The following is a 23875-nucleotide window of genomic DNA, read 5'->3' on the forward strand; positions in this document are numbered from 1 at the left end:
ACTGCTGGAGGAATTAAGTGCCTCCCGTGTGACTCCAATGGAGAGGACTCTTGGAAGCTGTGCCTGGTTTCCTCTGAACTTTATCCCATGTGCCTTTTCCCTTCGTTAATTTTGCTTTATATCCTTACACTGTAATAATCATAGCCATGAGTAAAATTATACACTGAGTCCTGCGAGGTCTCTTAGCAAATCATAGCATCTGGCATTAAGGATCCATGACTCATAGGATCACAAGCCCCACTTTCTTATTGTTTACCTTTGCCCCTACAACATTGAACATCTTTTCATTTTTAACCTTTTTGAATCATTTTCTTTTGGATTTCTCTCTTGTATCCAGCATACTGTTTTGTCTTGTCTTGTGAGCCAAACTGAAAATCTTTTTCTTTTAATAGATGAATTGAGCTCATTTATATTCATCACATTACTGATATATTTGGTTCCAGCTTGGTCATATTATTTTCTATGTGTCTTATGGTTATATGTGTGCTTCTTTCTTTCTTTCTCTGAGTGACGATATATTTTTTAAAAATACCATTAGTCACTTGTTTCCTTATTAACCTTTCATACTTTGATTTGTTGGGTTTTAGTGATATTCTTTAATTCCAGCCTATTAACTGTACCTCAATCAATAACCTTATTCTACTTTTCTCTTATTCTCCTCCTTCTCTATTTTTACAGTTGCACTATTTCTACTTCATTAGAACATACATTTATATACTAGTTTCCTATTCTTGTATCTATCTTTTTTTAGGCTTATATAGATCTACAATTAAATATGTTAAATATTCCCCATCAGCATCAGCTTTTTTCCCCCAAAGTTATTTCTTAGCTAGATGAAACTCATCCTGTAGTAGGTTCCTAATAAGTACCAAATTCCCTGGGTTCTTGCATGTTGAAAACTATTTTTGTATCTCATTGTGGTTTTGATTTGCGTTTCTCTGATGGCCAGTGATGATGAGCATTTTTTCATGTGTCTTTTGGCTGCATAAATGTCTTCTTTTGCGAAGTGTCTGTTCATATCCTTTGCCCACTTTTTGATGGGGTTGTTTTTTTCTTGTAAATTTGTTTGAGTTCATTGTAGATTCTGGATATTAGCCCTTTGTCAGATGAGCAGGTTGTGAAAATTTTCTCCCATTTTGTAGGTTGCCTGTTCACTCTGATGGTAGTTTCTTTTGCTGTGCAGAGAAGCTTTTTAGTTTAATTAGATCCCGTTTGTCAATTTTGGCTTTTGTTGCCATTGCTTTTGGTGTTTTAGACATGAAGTCCTTGCCCATGCCTATGTCCTGAATGGTAATGCCTAGGTTTTCTTCTAGGGTTTTTATGGTTTTAGGTCTAACGTTTAAGTTTTTAATCCATCTTGAATTCATTTTTGTATAAGGTGTAAGGAAGGGATCCAGTTTCAGCTTTCTACATATGGCTAGCCAGTTTTCCCAGCACCATTTATTAAATAGGGAATCCTTTCCCCATTGCTTGTTTTTCTCAGGTTTGTCAAAGATCAGGTAGTTGTAGATATGCGGCGTTATTTCTGAGGGCTCTGTTCTGTTCCATTGATCTATTTCTCTGTTTTGGTACCAGTACCATGCTGTTTTGGTTAGAATGGCAATCATTAAAAAAGTCAGGAAACAACAGGTGCTGGAGAGGATGTGGAGAAATAGGGACACTTTTACACTGTTGGTGGGACTGTAAACTAGTTCAACCATCATGGAAGTCAGTGTGGCGATTCCTCAGGGATCTAGAAATAGAAATACCATTTGACCCAGCCATCCCATTACTGGGTATATACCCAAAGGACTATAAATCATGCTGCTATAAAGACACATGCACATGTATGTTTATTGTGGCACTATTCACAAAAGCAAAGACTTGGAACCAACCCAAATGTCCAACAATGATAGACGGGATTAAGAAAATGTGGCATATACACACCATGGAATACTATGCAGCCATAAAAAATGATGAGTTCATGTCCTTTGTAGGGACATGGATGAAATTGGAAATCATCATTCTCAGTAAACTATCGCAAGGACAAAAAACCAAACACCACATGTTCTCACTCATAGGTGGGAATTGAACAATGAGAACACATGGACACAGGAAGGGGAACATCACACTCTGGGGACTGTTGTGGGGTGGGGGAAGGGGGGAGGGATAGCATTAGAAGATATACCTCATGCTAAATGACGAGTTAATGGGTGCAGCACACCAGCATGGCACATGTATACTTACGTAACTAACCTGCACATTGTGCACATGTACCCTAAAACTTAAAGTATAATAATAATAAAAAAAAAGAAAAAAAAAAGAAAACTATTTTTATATAGCCTTGATACTTAAAAGACTAGGTTGGCTAGATAAAATTCTTGATTCACATTTTCTTTCCATGAGTTTTTTTTTTAAATGCTCCTCCATTATTGCCTTACTTCGTATGTTGTTTTTGAGAAGTCTGATGCTAGTCTAATTCTCTTGTCTCTGTAAGACCTGCAGAAAAATTCTTTAGCCTTAAAATCTAATAATTTTAAAAGGCTATATCTCAGAGTTGATTGTTGTGGGTAATTTTCCAAGGAACTCTGTAGGCCCTTTCAATACATAGATTCAAATTTTCTTTTCCTGAACTATAGTTATAAATGTTTGCTCTATCCTCTTCTTTTGATTTTCTCTTACAGACACACCAATTATATGTATGTTATTTCTTCTTTGCCTGTCTTCCATTATAATTATTTTGTCTCTGAACCATTTTACTGATTTCTCTATCTTATTTTCATTCATTCTCTTGGTTGTTTTCTTATCTTTCTTCTATACTCATTACTTTTTCCCATCATTCTTCTATAGTCGTGTTAAACTTTTGAACTTATTCTCCTTTGAGCACTATATAATTTAGTCTTCATTTCTGAGATGATTCTGTCTTTTTTCCTTTCCATTTGTATTTTTAATTTTTAATTCATTGTGGCTTTTTGTATATTTGAATGCTTCTTTGAGAATATTTACTTCAGTGTGTAGTGTTGTTTTTGCTTCATGGCTGTTAGTAGACTTGCATGTAGTTAATCTATTTTAATTTCTTTAGCTCAGGGATTGGGTGATTTATAAGATTTTTAGTTCAAGAGCATTCTGTTCTGTCAGTAGAGCAAAATGAAATATGTTTTATTTTATTTTATGGTAACAGGAAAAGAGTTGGATATACTCTCATTTATTTGATTTTTTCTTGAGACAGAGTCTTGCTCTGCTGCCCAGGCTGGAATGCAGTGGCATGATCTTGGCTCACTACAGCCTTTGCCTCTGGAGCTCAAGTGATCTTCCCACCTCAGCCTCCCAAGTAGGTTCTTTTTTGTTTTGCAGCACTTACATTTTCAGAAGTTGCTTCATTTTCTCTGCACCATCCAATGTTCAAATAATGCCTCATCTTCTTTAGAAATTTTTTAAATTTTTAAATTTTTAGTTTTGACCTTGTTTCCTCCCCCAGAACTAATGGCATCTTGAGTAGCTTGCACTTTTAGGCCTCCTTCCTGTAGACAGTCCTCTGATACACCAGGACTTTTAAAAATCATTTTTGCATGTAGGATGGGCTTCTTTCTGGCTGTGACTTTAGATTAACCTCAGCTCCTTAGATTAACTGCTAGCTTATAAGAAGTCCACCATAAGCAGAGACAGTAGTAGATGGAAAATGTTGTTTGCTTTTAAAATCATACCATGACAGTTACAACCATATGTTGATATGAAATAAAGAGATTGAAACACTATGCTAATTTTAAGTTACATAGGAATGTATATATAATGGATATTTATGACTGACAAATGGGTAAATTTTAGGTTTGAAAATTACAGTATCATTTTGGTGTCAAAAAGAAAAGGCATTTGCAGTATATTGAGGGCTGCATTCCTATTTTTCCATACGGGAGATTAGGTTACCCAGAAATGTAGGAGAGAAGCAAGCCAAGGAATAATGCTTGTTTCTTTACCTTCTCACATCGATCACCTCAATAAGTGAGCTTTTGAGTTTAAAAATTGGGACAAGTAAGATAAAAATTTTATGTGTAGAATACTATTTTCAAAGTCTTCAAGCATGCTTTAGTTAGTGCTTGCATTTGAGTGGCTATGGCCCAAAATAGTGAAACACCATGTTTTTGTTTTAACAAAACATTAAACATGTAATGAAAAGATGACTTTAGTAAAAGAAATTGTGTTGGCTGGTGAGTCACCCTGGCTCTGCCTATGTCTCAGCATCCTCAACAGCCAGGATTACTTCCCCAAAAACACATGCACGTGGATCGATGGATTGCTAATGATAAGTAACTGTTTCTCCAGATATTTTAATGCCTTTTTATTATTTTTTTTAGATGGAGTCTCGCTCTGTCACCCAGGATGGAGTGCAGTGGTGCGATCTCGGCTCACTGCAAGTTTGCCTCCCGGGTTCACACCATTCTCCTACCTCAGCCTCCCAAGTTGGGACTACAGGCACCCGCCACCACGCCTGGCTAATTTTTTGTATTTTTTAGTAGAGATGGGGTTTCAATGTGTTAGCCAGGATGGTCTCGATCTCCTGACCTCGTGATCCGCCCGCCTCGGTCTCCCAAAGTGCTGGGATTACAGGTGTGAGCCACTGTGCCAGGCCCTATTTTAATGCTTTTAAAAAATTATTTCAAGCTTAACAGGACAATTTCTAGAGAACAAATATTATTTTCAAATATTACCATTTAGAGATTTAGGCATATGCCAATTTTCACATATAGAACATTTAAAGATAAGAAAGAAAAAAATATATATTACTTAATTTCATAAAAATTGAGAATATTATAAAATAGTTTTAGTCAGAGTAAACATACCTTTATTTGAGAAATAATTGTGTGAAAATTCTTATCATCCTCAAATACTGCTGCTAAACTTGGCCCAGTTCCACAGGTTTTTCCTTCAAGTTTGTTGTTAATATAAGGGCTGGTGAAAGCATCAAAATACGAATCAGGCACGAGATTAGGAACTGATAACACAGTGTTTTGACAGTGATTAACTGCACCCAAAATACCATCCTGTTAAAGAGAAAAGCATAAACATAAATGTGAACACATATATTTATAAATATTTTTGAATTTTATGAAATGCTAAAATAAATAAGAATAACTGATTCAACCAGGCTAGGTATTGTGCTGATTCTGAGTATATGACAAATCAAAAGACATGGCCCTACCTTCAGGACATATGTTTTCTAATTGAGAGAGACAAAAAAATTGCAACACATGGTGATGAGTTCTATATTTGAAGTGTGAACAAAACACTAGCAGGTCATAATGGAAGGAAAGCCAAGGAAGTCTATGGGAAAATTTAAAGGGAGGGTTCAAAGTTTATATCCTTTGAGTAGTAATTTATATTCCAGAAAGCTAATCTATGGGAAAAATAGACGTGTAAACAAAGATTTATGTGCAAGGACAATCACTGCAGTATTTCTCGTATTAATAACTAATTAGAGAAACACTTAAGGTTCAAAAGTAGAAGTACAGTTATATAAGTTCTGGTGCTTTTAAACAATGGAAAATTACATATCCTTACAAAATGGCGTCTCTCAAAAATCATTTAATGACATGAGAAAAAGCTTATGATATAATGTTAAGTTCGAATAAAAGAGAGTGAGCAGGATATAAAACTGGCATATAATATCTCAATGTAAACATGTATCTATATCTATCTCTGTACGTAACCTCATGGTAAGTTAGGTATGTCAGCATATCAGTATGCACTAAAACAAGACTGGACAGAAGCATATAAAAATGTTAATGGGTTTTCATTTTTGGTACATAATATTATGGATTATTTTAATAATCTTTTCCTGTGTTTTTCAAAGTCTCTTCAATGAGCATGAATCAGTTTGTAATTTAAAATAAATATAAAGTCTAATTAGAGAAAATGAGATAAAGAAAAGGTAAGTCTTTAAATGAGTCTCAAAAGATGAAGAGGAGCTTGTCAAGTATATCAGACAACAGTATAATCCTTGCTAAGTCATTGTGTGTGGGGCCCAAGGGGGCAGGCAGGTGAGTCATTTAGGTACTGGAGCATCAGCGCTACAGTGCAAAAATAGGATACTCTGCAGATGCAGTCAGCCCCTTCATGAAAGGCCTTGTGCATGATGCCAGTGTTAGCCCATAGGCCAGCAATCCCCAAACTGTGACCGGGTACTACCCAGAGGATAAAGGGTCCCAACTTCCAAGGTAAATTTGAGAAGAAATCTTGAGTTACATGAAGTTGAACAGGAATTTTCTCAGGACCTGCTAAACAGGATTTTTTATATCTGTTAATATACAAATGTATATCACAACCCCCTTTCTCCTGGAATGCTTATCAACAGCTCACAGAACATCTTGTGAAAGATGCTACTACAGGCAATGGAGAAATTTTAAGCAGGAAAGGGACATGATTAGATTTGCTTATGAGAATAATCTTGCTGTCAGTAATGTGGAAAATGGACTAGAAGGGAGAGAGGCAGGCAGATCAGAGCAGACTATTTCAGGAGGCCAGAAGAGAGATGATGAGGTCCCGATGGAGAGGAGTGGCAGAGTGGGTGCAACCATGGCTCAGCACACAAGAGCTGATGATCTGATCTCAAGGAGGTAAGGGAGACTCTAGGGGAACTCCCAGATTGCTGGCTTGGGCATCTGGGCATCTAGGAGAACTCTCAGATTGCTGTCTTGGGCACCTTTCATTGAGATGGAGACAGGGAGGGAGGAGCAAGTTTTCGAAGAAATCGATAAGTTCAATTCATATTGGTGGGACATTCAGGTGAAGATTTCCAGATGACCATGAGTGGGGCTTAAAAGAAAAGTATTGGATCTATAGATAGAGACATATAGATATAGGTAGAGATATAGATAGGTAGATATAGATATAAATATATGTTTACATCTGCATCCTTGGCACAGAAAAGAGCACCCAGAAAGAACTGTAGGGTGTGAAGAGGAGAGAGCCCTTAAGGATACCAAGAATCAAGGATCAGATAAAAAAGAGGCTCTTGGAAAGATGACTGAGAAGGAAAAAATGTTGCTACAGAAATAGAAACCAGAGGAGGAGTCTATTTCAATTAAACCAAAGGAGGAGTCTATTTCAAGAGGCAGAAGCAGTAAACAGACTCAAATGCAATGGAGGTTTGTCTCACACAGCAAGAAATATTAGAATTCAAAAGTATATATTGAATCAAGTATTAGGAAACGATAGGTAACCTAAGCAAGAGCAAAGTAAGAGATCATGACTTAAGTATATAATTTTCCTTTAGATTAATCTCTATGTGTATGTGTGCTTGGAATCATTGGGAATGATTAAGGCTAATGACTAAAATAATAGTGAAAAAATAGAAAATTTATGAATGATAGTCCTATTTATACTTCTATTGGCTGATTTTGGGTTATATGAAATAAAATCTTATTTTGGTATGAATAGACAAGCATGCTAATTATTCCCAGAGCTTGGCCATGTATGTTTCATGTGTAGAAGTTAAAAATACCCATGTGGGGAACAGGGTCCTCTAATAGGAAATGAGAAGGGTATCCAGTTTTTTGAGGCCCACCCCTTGGGGGTAAAGGACAGCAAGCTGCTTGTGACAGAGACTCCTTTTGTCATCTGCAGTCTGGGACACCTGCATCCCATGTGAAGGACATGAGTCTTGTGGCCAGGAGGGGACATGAGAGCCCAGTGCCTCTTGGCATGAGAGCTCCTAAGCGAGCTTCCAATCACAGGGACCTCAGTAATCTGCTTGTCATTGTAAATGCCTTCAAATTGCCTATCCCATAAATTACAGAATCATACACTGTGGAGAAGGAAGCAATGCTAGAACTCATATGCCTTCTCATCATATAAACGCAGAAACTGAACCCCAGAAGTGGTTTTCCTAAAGTCAAATAGCTTATTAATTGTAAAGGCAAGACTAAAATCTAGAGATCCTGATTACTAGTGCTTTTGAATCAGAGTACAGCAGCTAACAACAGAAGATACAGACATTGACTGGTTTACTAACCTATGCACCTATGCAAATGTAGTAGGCAGAATTCTAAGATGACCCCCAAAATTCCTGCCCCTGTGTACATACGCTGTTCAATCCCCTCCTGAGTATGGGTGGGAATTGTGAATATGATGGGATGCCAGTCCCATGATTAGGTTACGTGATGCAGCAAAGGTGGGGGGATATTGCAGGGTCCCAACTCAGTTGTTTTCGAGTTAGTCAAAAGTGATTATCCTTGATAGATGTGACTGAATCAAGTGAAAGCCCTTAAAAGAGGGATTGAGCCCTTCCTAAGAGAGTGGTCCATCTGCCCTTGAAGAAGTGAATGGCCATATTGTAAACTGCCTAGAGAGTGGGCCACATGGCAAGGAACTACAGATGGTTTCTCGGACCTAAGTAGGGTGGTCCTTGGCTGACACCCCTCAAGAAAATGGGGATCTCAGTCCTACAGTTGCTTAGAGCTGAATTCTTCCAGCAGCCTGAGGGAGACCAAGACCTTGAAACAGACAATAATCTGAGTAGCCAGTGAAGCTCCTGACCTACAGAAACTGAGATGATTCATGGAGGATGTTTCCAACTGCTAACTTTGTGGTAACTTGTTACACCGCTATGGATAACTAAGACAACAAAATTCTCTCAGTTCCAGCATACCTTTAAAAAGATTTCACAAATGGTATTTACAGGCTGGGCATGGTGGTTCACACCTGTAATGCCAGCACTTTGGGAGGCAGAGGCAGGCGGATCACTTGAGCCCAGGAGTTCAAGACCTGCCTGGCCACCATGGCAAAGCTGCATCTCTACAAAAAAAAAAAAAAAAAAAAAAAATAGCCAGGCCTGGTGGCATACACCTGTAGTCCCAGCTACTCAGGAGGCTGAGGTGGGAGGATTGCTTGAGCCTCGGAGGTTGAGGCTGCAGTGAGCTAAGATCACATCATTGCATTCCAGCCCAGGTGACAGAGTGAATCCCTGTTTCAAAAAAAAGAAAGAAAGAAAAGAAAGAAAGAGAGAGAGAAAGAAAGAAGGAAAGTAAGAAAGAAAGAAAGAAAAGAAAAGAAAAGAAAGGAAAGGTATTCACAACAGAGTGATCTCTTCAGTTGTCCTTAAAGGGATCCCTATAGACACTTTTAAATTTTGTATAGAATGTTTTCCTGTACCTTACCAAGCCTCTAATCTGACTCAAGTTAAAGATAATGTGCTAAACTTTTAGATAGTTTATATATAGCTATAATGCTGTGACAAAACAATGCTTTCTCTCTCATGATCATCTTGGAGTGGTGACAACTGCAATTCTGACAACCAATTGACAGCAAAACAGCTGCTTCATTTTCCAAATAGGTGCTTGCATGTGGATAATACATGAAAAACACACACCAGAAAGTCTTCCAGAGAAGGCTCAAAGAGCAGTGACTGGACTGTCAACATTAGTTCTGTGAGAAACATGGGGATGAGAGATTCATCTTCTTCTTGCTTTTCCACCATAACGGTCCCCTGAAATGAATATATGTACAGTGTTATAAAGACACAAGTATCAAGGTCTAAAACAAAATAAAAAAACAAGGGACATGTAAACTGAAGTTTATATAATTAGCTGAATTCATTATCTTGGCATGTGGAAAGTGTTTCAGAGAATAATAAAGAACAGAAAGAAAAAAAGGCAAATATTGAAAGACTACATAACAATGTAAACCTTCTCTCCTTGTAAAAATTCTACCAACAAAATGGAAAGGCAAACAAACTGGGAAGACATATCAATAATGTATATAGAAGATAGAAAGTTGATAATATTTGAATAGAACTATAGTTGATATACTTAATAGGAATATATGCCAATAATATATTAATGAATCTTTACATAGAAATATATTCAAATACAAATATACTTAAGTAAAAAAATGGGCAAAGGGCATAATCTGAGAATTCTTGAAAGCAAAATACAAATGATGAATTCACCTCCTTATTCTTCTTTTCCTTAAAATAGTTTATTCAGTAACGACATTTGCAGAGAGTTTACTGTGTGCCAGGCACAGTGCTGGGTATTTGTGTAATTTCCACACCAACCTTCTTAAATAGGTTCCATTATTGTTCCCATAGGATGAAAATGGGATTTGCAGAAGGTAGAATGTTTCATCCAGATCATACTAGCTAGTAGGCGGCAGACCAGAATTCAACCCAGATATTTCTGATTCCTAGACCCATGCCCTGATTCCTGCCCTGGGGTCATAATTAGAAGAATACAACATTTGAAAGCAGTGATATACCACCTTGTGTATTACCGACACAGATTAAAACGAATGGTAATATTTAGTATGCATGTGGGTAAATGATCATTTGATCATTCTTTTTGTTTTTGATTTTGTTTTTTTTTTTTTTGAGACGGAGTTTCACTCTTGTTGCCTAGGCTGGAGTGCAATGGCGTGATCTCAGCTCACTGCAACCTCCGTCTCCTGGGTTGAAGCAATTCCCCTGCCTCAGCTTCCTGAGTAGCTGGGATTATAGGCGCCCACCACCATGCCTGGCTAATTTTTGTATTTTTGGTAGAGATGGCGTTTCACCATGTTGGCCAGGCTGGTCTCGAACTCCTGACCTCAGGTGATCCACCCGCCTTGGCCTCCCAAAGTGCTGGGTGAGTCACCATGCCTGGCCTAAATCCTCATTCTTAAACATTGCTGTAAACTGACAAAGCTTTCTGGAGAGTATACGTCAGTGTGTACGTATCAAAAGCCTTAAAAATGTGCATATTTCTGACTCAATTCCACATCTAGGAATTTTTTTCTAAGGGCAAAAATCTGAAATGTGTGAAAAATGTATAGACAAGGATACCCTTTGCAGCATTATTTGAAATAGTGGGAATGTGATCAATAATAGAAAATTATTTACAAGAATTATACATTTCTCTGTGAGAATATCACATGGAAAAATATACATTGACATGGGAAATATTTCATAATACTGTATTGCTAAGAGGAAAAAGCAAGGGATAAAGCAGTAAGGAAAGTATAATATCTTTTTTCCCCTTTGAAGTAATTATCTTTGGGTAGCAAAGGTGCTTTTCTTTGTATATTTCTGTGTTTTCCTAATTTTGTACACTTAGCATAAATTACTTTTAGAATAGAAAAATAAATGTGACTTTTAAAATTTTGATACTATTTATAAAAAGGAGAAATTCAGAATAGGGGAGGAGAGAAAGCTATGAAAAGGAGTTCATGACTATGATTTAACTTTTGGAAGAAAGGGACACTCAGGCTGAGAGCATCAGGTTGTGTATTGCATAATTAGCTTTCTGTGGAGTGGGAGATTTAAGCTGTGAGGGTGGGACGTTTGATGAAATGAGGTGAGCATGTAGGTATTCTGGAAAGAAGCTATTAGTACTAAGGATGGAGCTAGGGCAAAACTTACTGGGAAATTTGAATATGAGATAATATGATCTTTCTTTTAGCTATGCTGGAATGCACGAATTTGTACTACTTCATCCAAACATCTCATAGTACTCTGTGTCTTTAAGATCAACATCCTCATAAAAGGCCATCCCCTCAAAGCACAATAATTTGCTTCTTTTCACCTCTAAACTATTGTTTATCTCTTTTATTTATACCACTTTTCCTGCTTCTCTCTGCCAGTTTATGCCCACAAGGAGCATTTATGTCCCCACAAACTATAAGCTTTTGGGGACAAAGATCCTATCTATGCTTTTCATCACTATATACTCAACATCCAGCACAGGAATTGGCACACAGTAGATACTTAAGAAATATGTCAATGAACACATGAGCAAGCTTTAGCAAGTTCCTGTGACAGGAACTTTCTCTCAGTATGGTGGATTTTTACTCTATTATTAGATACTTGTTGATATGCTGATTTTCAGTCTGCCACTTCATGTGTATTGTAGGCTTTGATTATAACATGAAATACTCTATGCCAGGGGTCTCCAGCCCCCGGGCCATGGACCAGGTACCGATCCAGGCTGCACAGCAGGAGGTGAGCAGAGGGTGAGCATTACTGCCTGAGCTCTGCCTCCCCTCAGAACAGTGGCATCATTAGATTCTCATAGGAGCCCAAACCCTACTGTGAACTGTGCATGTGAGGGATCTAGGTTGCATGCTCCTTATGAGACTCTAACTAATGCCTGATGATCTGAGGTGGAACAGTTTCATCCTGAAATCATCCCCCACAGTCTGCAGAAAAAAATTATCTTCCATGAAACTGGTCTCTGGTGTCCAAAATGTTGGGGGCCGCTGCTCTATGCATTTCTCTATTTTTTTTAGTGCACAGAAAATAGCATAATTCATAGAGCATAGTTTGCACTCCTCAATAAATGCTGACCAATAAAATATTCTTAATTTTGTGTGAGTATACCTTTTTATCAGGGACTTCAGGCTTCTCTTCAGTAATCCATTTCTGAATGACATCTGCTGAAGGTGTTCGTTTTAGCTTGTCAGTGAGATGGTTCAAAAGCGAATTAACAGCATTTACCGTTAAGACGTGCATTGTGTTCTCAATTAGATAGTCGTTTAGACGAATAAAGCTTGAAAAGAAAAAAACTAATACAATTTCGGTTTTTTATATTCACTACATATTTTTGACAGTGCCTCTAAAGCAAATATTTAAAATGTAAAATATCATAATTTCTCCTTGAATTTCCATTTAATTATATTACAATATCAGAAATGTACTGTCCAGAAGAGTTGTCCTTAGATATTCTTCCTTTTAAAACACAAATATATTCAAATATGTAGCATTAATTCAGTTAGATATTCTAACTTTTCAATAGAATATTTAATGAGTAATATAGCTGTTAGGGAAAATGCATCTAGTTTATCTAGCTAAAAGGGCCATAATATTTTTTAAAAGATGCTTTAAAGGAGAAATTGATGCATACAACATCTGTAACTTGCATTCTAATAGTAAAAGTGTAAAATCTTTGCTATTGAATAAATGTTGATGGCAATTGCTAACCCAAAGGTTTGAATTTTACGTTTCCTTACTTGAGTGCTTACTTAGAATGCAGACTGAGTCAGTAAGACATTTAAAATAGTTCTGTTCTGCTCAAGTGGAGCTCTAAGGCCTCTAATACTTCTAGGTCCACTATGGTAGCTTCAGAGACCACTTCACTAATTTCTGTTGCTACACAGACATTTTCATATATAAACTGAGATACAGTTAAGATGTACTACATAATTGCAAAAGTTGGATTAAGTCAGTGAGCACTGAATAACAATAATCAGTATTTTATAGTTCCAAAGACATGAGGTTTTAGAATGATGGGAAATCCAAATTCTGGAACAGTCAAGGTCAAGATCCAGTTGGGTAAGCAGGTGTCAGAGCTAGTGCTAATGAGAGTCCCCTGGTGAGGTCCTCGGAGGGATATTTCTCTCTCTGGCTCCCAGTGGCAAATCCCATTTTAGGGATTGGGTGCACCTTTGTGATGTTATGCAGCTGCCTATAGTTCTTCTGTGACCAAAAAAGATGGAGCAAGTCCTCCAGGCCCACTTGAGGAGGTCCATAAATCTGTGTGCCTGATTTCTCCCTGCCACAGTCTGCTGTACTGCGAGTCTCCATGCCCAGGCTGGGCCAGAGGGAAACAAAGCCAGAGAGATCAAAGAGGAGCTCTTGGCCTTGGTCTCATGCTCTGTCTCTACCAGCTCACAGTCCCAGAGCTGCTTTGGTTGGTGGCAGTTTGAAAAGGGGGTCTTCTGGGCCATGCATTCAGGTTACCATGTCCCACAAATTTCTCATCACCATTCATGAACAATGTGGTGAAGGGTTCCATTTTTTTTTTCAAGTGAGACATCACTTAGGTCCTAGAAAAGATTCTACTTTTCATTTTAATTTTTTATTGTGTGTACTTAAGGTATACAACATGATGCTTTGATATACATAGTGATATGATTACTCCAGTTATGCAAATTAACATAGTCATCACTTTCTGGGGTTTAATTTTTAATGCAGCTTAAGATGGGTACTACAATTTTTCTTGAAAATGAGAATAATCTTACCACGTCAGCCTCATGCAATAATGCCTTTTGCTGGCCTGTTCTGTATATGTCATTTTCTCAGAGTCTCCATAAGTGGGCAACTCATGTGGTGTATTAATGAAACTTCCACTTCTCTGCACTTTATGATAATCTAAGAATAACAGAAGGCACAACAACAAGTGTACTTGTGTAAAAGTTCCATCTCTTTCAATATGATTCAAAGAAAAGATAAATAAAATTCAAAAACAACAAAATATTTTGGTACACGAAGCATTTCAAACCTGAAAAACAGCCCAATTATCCAAAATAAGTTTACATCAAAGGATTTCAATTCAACAAGATTATGGATAGTTTACTGACATTCTCATTAACAGGATTTGATCTGTATATTATGCTACCTCTTTCCTAGGAACACCTTTACCCTCCTTTTCTACCTACAGTTTAGTCAACCTTTATAGTACATGCTAACTCAGTCAATCCTAAGGTCAATCCAGTTCCTTAATTTTAACAAACCTATTGTCTGTGCTAGTAGGCTGGACATATCTTTAAGCAGAGAGATGCTAAGTCCACTCTAAAGTGCTTATTAATCAAGATTCTGTATCCAGTTTAGAAATACTGTATACAAACAGGAGTAATGGGAGAAACATGCAGTATTTTCTATTTCCCTCCCTTCCACAAAATACAATAAATTTATAATATCCATCAAATGTTTGGAACAATTCAAACATAGAATCATTATTTAAACTTAAGAAAAGTCAAATAAAAAAGGGCTGAAATTTTAGAAAGCCACCACTTCTGATATATTGAGGTTCTTTCCCCTTCATACCCTCAAAAGGTCCAAATGCACAGTCATCAGGAACAAATCCTGCAGCACGCAAAGCAAATCGACAAGCCCTCCTGACTACATATTTTGCCTCATTTCGAAATTCTCCTAGGCGTTCTGTCACCTAGATATTGTTGAATATGTACAGTTAGTGATACTGAAGTATCAAAAATAGGGAAAAAAAGCTTTGATTCTTATAAACAAAATTTGTTACCTCTGCTAGCCGTATGACTTGTGCGGCCTTAAATTCCTGCAGGGTGTAGGTGTGACACTTTTCAATATAACAAAGTCCCATAAAACTCAAATGATAACACAATTCATTTATTTTAAGAAGAGCTGGTCGCAAATGCTGAATGAAAATAGGAATTTATTATTTAGTAAAAATATTCTGTATTTTAAAAGTATAAAACATTCAAAAAGCAAGAATAGTTATTAAGGATAATAAACACCTCTGTGTGTTAACTTTTGCTACAACTACAAAATGCATATGTTAAAAGATCACTTCTATAACTTTTTTCTAAAAGTATTCCTTGAATTATCAGATATAATTTGTCTGAATTCCTTTCTTTTGATTTTGAAAACACATACATGTCTTCCAGCTATTTAAGGAATAAGGCAAGTGATTTAAGGAACTGAGGGCAAGTAATAGAAAACTGGGTGTTATCTTAAGTACTTTACAATGTCCGGTCATAATGATAATGGAAAGGCCCATCTATTAATTTAAGAGGCTGGGACACAGAAGAAAGCCAAATTTAACATTAAATTGTTATTGGGTAACAAGTTGCTTTGGAAAACTGCTTCATGTTTTCTCAAAAGGTTAAACGTAAAGTTGCCAATGACCCAGCAATTCCACTCCTAGGTATGTGCCAAAGAAAAATGAAAACACATGTCTAGACAAAAACTTGTACATGCATGCTCATAGCAGCATTATTCATAATAGATAAAAAGTGGAAGCAATCCAAATATCCATCAATAGATGGACAAATAAAATAGGCATATCCAACATAATTTGCCAACTTTTAAAAATGCTATGCTACAACATAGAAGAAGAACCTTGAAAACATTAGTTGAATAAACAAAAGTCAGTCATAAAGGACCACATACAGTCCTTCTGTATCCTCGGGTTCCAGAGTCATGGATTCAACCAACTGTAGATTAAAAATTTAGTAGGGTCTACAATGCTTGTGTCCATATTAATTAAAGATGAATAGACTTTTTGGGTCATTATTTTCTAAACAATATAGTATAACAACTATTTACATAGCATTTACATTGTATTAGGTATTAAAAGTAATTTAGAGATGACAAAGTATATAGGAGGATTTTTGTAGGTTATATGCAAATACTGTGCCATTTTATATAAGGGACTTGAGCATCCGTGGATTTTGGTATTTGCTGGGGTGGTCCTGGAACCAGTTCCCCAAGACACTGAGAGCCAAGTGTATTGTATGATTCCATGTATGTGAAATGTACAGAACAGGCCAGTCTATGGAGATAGAAAGTAGATTAGTGGTTGCCTATAGTTGGGGGAAGGGACAGGTAGGTCAGAAAGAAATAGAGAGTGACCACTAATGGGTAATGAGGTTTTCTTTGGAGTGATGCATATATTCTAAAATTGACTGTGGTAATGGTTGATCAATTCTGTGAATATACTAAAAATAATTGAATTGTGTACTTCAGATGTGTGAATTGTATGGTATGTAAATTATATATCAAAACTGTTATAAGGGAATGACATAGGCACAGGTGCCAACAAAATTGGTTATTTTTTAAAAAATCATAAAAAGAAAACAAGGACAACTCGTATGCCTCCCTTCAACCTTGTCTAGGGGAATCAGCCCTAGTTAACTAATTATAAATATAAGACTAGTGGTAAGTGTGTGGGTGATTATAGCATTTAATACATATTTAAACGACTGCAATGAGTCTGTTATTTAGGCCAATCCTTGCTTAAAAGGATGAGAGCTTTCTAGTCTGCTGGGACTAAATTTAAGAGAAGATACTATAAAGGCCGAAACACCACTGGTATGAGTGATGGACACAGAATGAAAACTCTCAGCACATAAAATAAGAGAACATGCCTCGAGGACTGATAGAAGTAATTTCAAAGACAAATCAAGAATGAACTATTTTACATACCTAGCAACAAATGTATGATATATGTAGTGTTCAAGACATGGTAAAAGATGAAAGATGGTAAAATAACTTCAAATGACTGATGGATCCTTAATGAAATTTGAGTTTCATGTCAAGAAGGACTGGAATATTTTTTCACAACTCAGAATGCACAATGGAATGGATGACTTGAGATAGTCCCTCTTATATATTTGTCTTGTACTAATATTTATGTTAGCCAGAGACCTTGAATGTTTCCCTATTGTGTGACTGGCATGTTGATAACAGTCTTTCATATTATCATATGCAAAGTGAAGGAAATGACTAGTAAAAAGCAAACTTGAGATAGTGTCATAGAAATAAGACAGCTGAGACCAGAACTCTGAGTGTGACGGTAATGATGATTGCAGTTTATTCCTAGGGGCCAAGTAGGAAACTTCTAATGCAAGTTGAAATTCAATAGATAGAAATTATAAATATGGTCACACACTTTTTCACAGTTTTGTTTTCATGATCATCCCATTGTCCAAAGTAAATATTAAAAATTTTCCTACTGTATGACTCCATTGTAAAGGAAATATATGATATATTAGGAGGTACTGACCCATGAAAACAAGGCCCTGACTTATTTTGGACTCTAAAATCTAGAGTGTCTCAAAGATGAGGGGAGGTAATAGAGGCTACCAGCCTACTCTGCTCAAAATGACATATAACTTTCCTAATCAACAACAAAGGGGATCACAAATCCAAAAACTCTGAGGTGACTTCTAATCAAAAGGGACCTGTGCAACTCTCTTCTTATACTTTTGCATTTTGCAACCCTAGTTAAAATGTAGAAACACCCCTAGATTGCTAGACTCCTAAATGACAAGACAGGATGAAAACTGGGAATTCTCTTAAGAATATAAAATATTTGATTTCAAGAACAGTCTATACCAACAGCTATAATAGATTCACACTTTCTTTTTTTGTAAGTAATTATTTTAAAATATAAATGATAAATACATACAGGATTAACAATGAACAAATTTTTTTGTAGAGATTTTTGACATCCAGTGATTTTCTTGGAGCGGACATTCTTCCTCCATACACTAAAAGCCTTCCATTTCCGGAACAGTGAAAATATGGGAATCTTAGTGAGTTCTCTGTGATATAGATATTCCTGTTCCCATCGATCAATTTCGATAAATTCAATGTCTTCATTATGAATGTGTGTTACTGCCCTTTGGCTAATAGTATAGTAGTCATTTTTATTGATGTTCTCATAACTTACAACTCTATAAACAAATAAAAATTGGGACTAATAAATAAAGTATTCAATACAAAATGAAGCAATTGCATTGCTTTTTCATTCTACAGAGATAAAACATTTCTGGAAAGCAAATATTATTTAAAGTTAAAAAATTCTAACCAACTACTTTCACATTAAATACATTACTCAAGAAAATGAGTTAAACAAGTTGTGCTTATTATAAAGATTTCACAACTGTGGCAATATTGGCTTGATGATTTCAGTTACATGATTTTTACATTAAAATGAATTGACTATAAATTAATAAAATTTAATAGTTCTACATTAAAACTATCTGGAGCTAAGTTTTGATCTATTATTAACTCTTCAGAAACTATTCAATATTAATAGCATAAAAGAATTTTGCACTATTAAGTCATGACAGAATTATGAGAAAGATAAAAGGAAACATTAATTAGGTGAGATAAGAATCAAGACCAATATTATATGCCCAATTTATCACCAACAAAATATTTATTATTGATAAATTGTTTAGTTCATAATATCTCTCTTTCAACTGTTGTCATGGACATTCTTCAACTGTATGATTAACAGAAAACTGATCAAGTAAAGAAAAGAAGCAAGAACAGAGTAAAAACAGAAGAAAGGACAGGAGAAAGAAATGAAGCAATGAAAATAGGGCCGATTCTCTAAAACTGCTTAAAATAAAATTTTTCCTACAGCAAAACGATATTCTCTGTAATTTTAGCTATAATGCTGAAATATTGAATGCAAGAAATATTCAGTAATAGAACGAGTGTGAAATATGATATAGCACCTTATTGAAATATATTTAGGAATTTAGGAAAATAACATTTTTCTAAAATGTTTCTCTCTGTTAGGAGAGCTTAGTAAAACAAGATAAAGGTTAAGGGCAAAAACAAAGCCTTAAATTGTTTCTATGTTAAAACTATGCAAAACTTACATGTACTAGGCAGAAATTAGGAACACTCCAGTGAAAATCAGCTATTTTCCACGTCTTTCAGTCCTTGGCTCTACATTCTGAACCTGGAGTCCATGGTCCTTTATTTTATTTTATTATTACTACTACTACTATTATGATGATTATCTTTGAGATGGAGTCTCGCTCTGTTGCCCAGGATGGAATGCAGCCGTGCAAACTTGGCTCACTGCAACCTCCGCCTCCCGGGTTCAAGAGATTCTCCTGCCTCAGCCTCTGGAGTAAGTGGGACTACAGGCACCCGCCACTATGCCCGGCAAATTTTTCTATTTTTAGTAGAGATAGGGTTTCACCATGTTGACTAGGCTGGTCTCGAACTGCTAACCTCAAGTGATCTCCCTGCCTCAGACTCCCAAAGTGTTGGGATTACAAGCGTGAGCCACCACGTCCGGGCCACAGCCCTTTAACACAGCCTTCAAGTTATTTGTGAAATCCCTGAAAATGTTGTATGGAAAATTCATGTATATATGTATGATAAGTTTTTAAGACATTGGAACAAAATTCTATGTTTTGGGTCTGTTAAAAAAAGTTAAGAACCACTGGTATAAATCATTTTTAGTTTTTAATTTCTATTTTCATTTTAATAAAACTGAGTAACAAAAATATTTTTAAAATTATGGCACGCGGGACCAGAACGAAAGCAAACCCAAACAAACAGCTGTTCATGTGAGCCTGCAAGGAGATGTGGGGGGCTGATGGTGCTGTGCGAAGTGGGAGAGGAATAGTCCCTCCAACTTCAGGGCTGCCACGGAAAAGCTTCAACCTGCTCGGCTTTGACCTGATACCACTATCTGACTTTTTGTCTGTGTTCTAATTAACTCACCCCAGAAATGTCTGGAAAAATGCCAGGTATTGCACAGGGCTGGTGAGGAATATGGAATACATTTTACATGTCTTTCCTTTTCTCGTTGTCAATAGCTAAAGATATAATTAGGGTATTCTTGGGGTGATTCTCTCTCAAATGTAAAACTTCAATTTGCCACTGAAATTATAATAAACTTCAGATGTTTCATTAACATCAGGCATCAAAGCAACCTAAAAACAAGAACAAATTGCTGACCACGACCCTGGTGCATGTCTGGAAAACTTGCTCTGTGTGATCTATCTGCTACTGATGGCCCTTCTAGAAGATGGTAGCTGTGGTCCATGATGTTGAATTCTAACTTGGTGCTCAGTGCCACTTAGGAATTCCTTTTATTTGTATTTCTCTTCTTATCGCAGAACCTCATTATCAAGCCCCCAAGTCTTTTCCTTCTTTACACATCTGTACTGTTCATTGAACAACTGAACACACGAGAGCCCTTTCAAAGGTTGGATCATCAGCATCAAAATCATCCGGGGTGCTTATTAAGAATCTAGATTTCTGAGTCCATCGCAGAATCAGAATCTTTATGTATTCCAAGACTCAAGGACAGTGAGATGCCTGGGTGATTGCGATACACAATAATGTTTGTCAACCACCAAACTTTATTTCAAAGCAAATAACAAAAAAAAATGTGAAGACAAGGGAAGCTCCCTCTCACATCTTCACTTGAAGTTCAACATACCATGTTTTTTCCCCCTGATTGTTTCTCTCATGCTTTCCTCCAAATGGAGATGGAGAGGTTTCACCTCACTTTTCTCTAACTCTCCCTAGTTTTTTGGTTTCTTTTCCTCCACATCTAAAAGTGTGCAGAATGTCCCTTTAGCACATAGAAAATCTTTTCTTGACCCTGCCACCTACTTAACTAAAATCCCACACTTTTCTTCTTCTTTTAAGTTTCCTTTATAATGGTGTGTGTCAATGGCCACATCCACCTTATCCATTCCTTCTTAGAGTTCCAGAAAAACGGTTTTGTTTCCTGCTACTTTAATGGAATTATTTTTCCAAAGATCAACAGGACTTCCCTCAAGCCCAATCCAGTCGGTAGGTAGAAGGGGCTGCAGGGTGAGGAAAAGATTTGCTTAAAAGACAGTGTATGTACATTTCTCTGTAATCCTATTCTTAGACTTTCCAGTTCATTACTGAGAGGTCATCCCCCAGATCTACTCCTTGGACTGGTGTGTTTTGCTCTACATGCTCTGCCTCCAAGTGTTTATCCATTTCAGGAGTTGAACCACGACTCCTATGATGATGACTGCTCCCTCGGCATTTCTTAGCACTCAGGATCAAACTTCAGCTGCCTCCTAGAGAGTGGTTTTGGATGTTTGTTCCACTAAGGCCTTTCTTTGAGGAGATAATCAGAAAAAGTAGGCTTCCTTTAAGAAACAAAAAGAAAACTTTTTAAAAATTCAACTGCTGTGTTATAAAATTCCTACATTTCAGATAAAGAAGATGACTTTAGGATCTAGTTAACTAGAGATCCTTGGATAGTTAACTCATTAGATTGAGATGGAAGTCTCAAATAAAATTATATTTAACTATGCTGTACTGTCTCATACTTGCAAAAAATATATGTAGTGCTTTCTTGCTGTTCAATGAAGATCAAGGGGTCCCTTGTCAAATTATTTTACAGTAGAACCTGTCTGTATCCATCTTAAATGAAACTTAGACTTCAAGACTTCTATTAACTTCTAAAAGTATGTGTGTCCCATTTGAGATAACCACATGAACTGAGAGAATTTTGGGGCCCTTGTGGTAGGTCAATCATTGTCCTATTATTATTAGTCATTTCAGATATAACTCAAAGTGAACCTATTTTGGGGCTTAGAACCCCTCTGGGGTTTAAAAAATTTTTTCTCCTCCTGAAATCAATTCATTGACTTCCAAAACAATAAAACCTCAATGTGATGTTATTTCAAATAGCAGTTCAATCTGTTATACACTGCAGTGATTGAAAATGCTTCTATTCACCCTTAAACCAATCTACCAGACTAATATTGCAGAAACATAGTTTGCCTCATGTGACTGTTGTGCTCAAGAACCTTGAATAGCCTCTTATTGCTCCTGTCATTAAATCCAAGTTATTCTCCCAGGTATTTGTGGCACTCTCTTCCTGTTTCACATTAGTTCCTTCTCTGTCAACACAAATCATCCTCTTCAATCAGGCTGATTTCTTCATCATATTCATTTTAGGCCATGCTTGAATGCATACATCTGTCTTTGTTCCCTGTTACCTCCTGCTTCTTTCAAATTTCTGATATCTACAAGAAAGAGAGTTATTCCTTACCTGCTTTAAGGCTGAATTAGATAAGCTCTTGTGGCCCTATACAACTCTAAGTTGTCTATTTTCATTATTACATGGTTTTAAAGTATTATGATTTGGGTGTATTCATTGAATAAAGGTAAGCAAGCAAGTGCCTGGGAAGAAATAGGCCACTTCCTGAGTTCTGCATTTATCAACCTCAATCTGTTTGATGATGGTCCTTGCCATGACTCAATATGAGACTAGATCTAACCTAACCTGGGGAAGAGAAGTGCTTGCTTTACTTCTGGTTTGATTAACCAAAGATGGCAAAATATCTGGTAAAGAACTCTTTTTTTAGCTGGAAAATTAAACAAAAGCAAAACTAAGAGGAAACTTCCAAGTTTCATCACCAGGAGAGTGCTCTATGGTCAATGTTTCTCAATGTATGGTCCTTGGAAGAGCAGCATGAGCACAATGTGGGAATTGCACATTCTCGGGCTCCACCCTAGGCCTGTTAAATCATCTAGGGGTTTAACCATCTGTGTTTTAGCAAGTCTTTTAGGGCTTGAGAAATGCTGCTGTAGGTCCATGATGCATAACTCTGATTGAATCTTAGAATCAACTGGTAAGTTTTAAAGAAAAGCTGTTGCTCAGGCTCCACCACAGACTGATCAGATAAATCATAATTAACTGGAAGTAGAGCCTGGGTGATTCTAATGAGCAGCTAAGGCTAAGAGCTACTGCTCTAGGTTCTTCAGATTTTTGTATGAAATGAAACCATCATCCACTAAATCACCATAGCTCCAGAGCAGTGCCAGGATGTGTGTGCATGTATGTTTGTGTGTGCATGTGTTTGAAGGAAGGGTAGGGAGACAATCTGGAGTCTAGATCTAACTGTATTGGGAAAAAATAGATCTAATGTAAACCAGGGAAGAGAAATGCTTGTTTTATTTCTGGTTTGATTAACCAGAAGGAGGGTTTTTGATTATTCCAAATGAAAATCCAAACGGCCCATAGTGTTTCCACTTGCTGACTCAAATTTGACTTAATAGATTTAAATTTCTTCGTAGGTTAGCCTAAGAAAACTGCCATTGTGTTAGACAACCTGGTGAGGTTTTTTTGATAATATGGCTTCAAAATGATCTGTTCCTTATTGCATAATATATATACCTCATTCTAAAGTTTTTTAAAAAATAATTATAACTTCACACATAAACTAGAATGCCTCTACTTCAGAAGGTTTCAAGCTGGCATCTGTGTTTTCTGTTCTTGGCCACTAAATAGTAATATAATTTAAAGGATAAAAGAGCTTTAGTGTGAGATTTTAAAAGCTGCCTAAAAAGTACTTTTAACAAGTTTAGAAACAACCAGAGACCAAAATTAGTTGTTTAGAAGGAACATGTCCTAAGCTTAAAGTAGAAGTTGATATAGTTCTAATATCCCAAGTCATGTACCTGTGTTTCAAAGATTCTAATTGGAATCCTAATCCTAACTACTGACTTAACAAAGTTTCTCAAATTTACATGATCACAGAACACATCTGTTAACCATCTATCAATGAGAATCATTTAGGTCTAATGTTCTTGGAAAGACACATTGGGAAACACTGAGGTATAGGAGACATGGTGTCCTGT

General features: G+C 36.6%; 1 protein-coding gene across 1 annotated transcript in view; it reads right to left on the minus strand.

Moving 5' to 3' along the window:
- DNAH6 (dynein axonemal heavy chain 6) overlaps positions 1-23875 on the minus strand; it is a 303630-nt gene that overhangs the window by 256557 nt on the left and 23198 nt on the right. Inside the window, exons 5-11 of the mRNA XM_515578.8 lie at positions 17892-18159; positions 14982-15116; positions 14771-14891; positions 13966-14095; positions 12326-12494; positions 9344-9460; positions 4818-5018 (exon numbers count right to left, since the gene is read on the minus strand). Of these exons, the coding sequence (XP_515578.6) occupies positions 4818-5018; positions 9344-9460; positions 12326-12494; positions 13966-14095; positions 14771-14891; positions 14982-15116; positions 17892-18159 (1141 nt within the window). The remainder of the gene's footprint in view (positions 1-4817; positions 5019-9343; positions 9461-12325; positions 12495-13965; positions 14096-14770; positions 14892-14981; positions 15117-17891; positions 18160-23875) is intronic.

This window comes from Pan troglodytes, chromosome 12, assembly GCF_028858775.2.
Source record: "Pan troglodytes isolate AG18354 chromosome 12, NHGRI_mPanTro3-v2.0_pri, whole genome shotgun sequence".
Classification (NCBI taxonomy): domain Eukaryota; kingdom Metazoa; phylum Chordata; class Mammalia; order Primates; family Hominidae; genus Pan; species Pan troglodytes.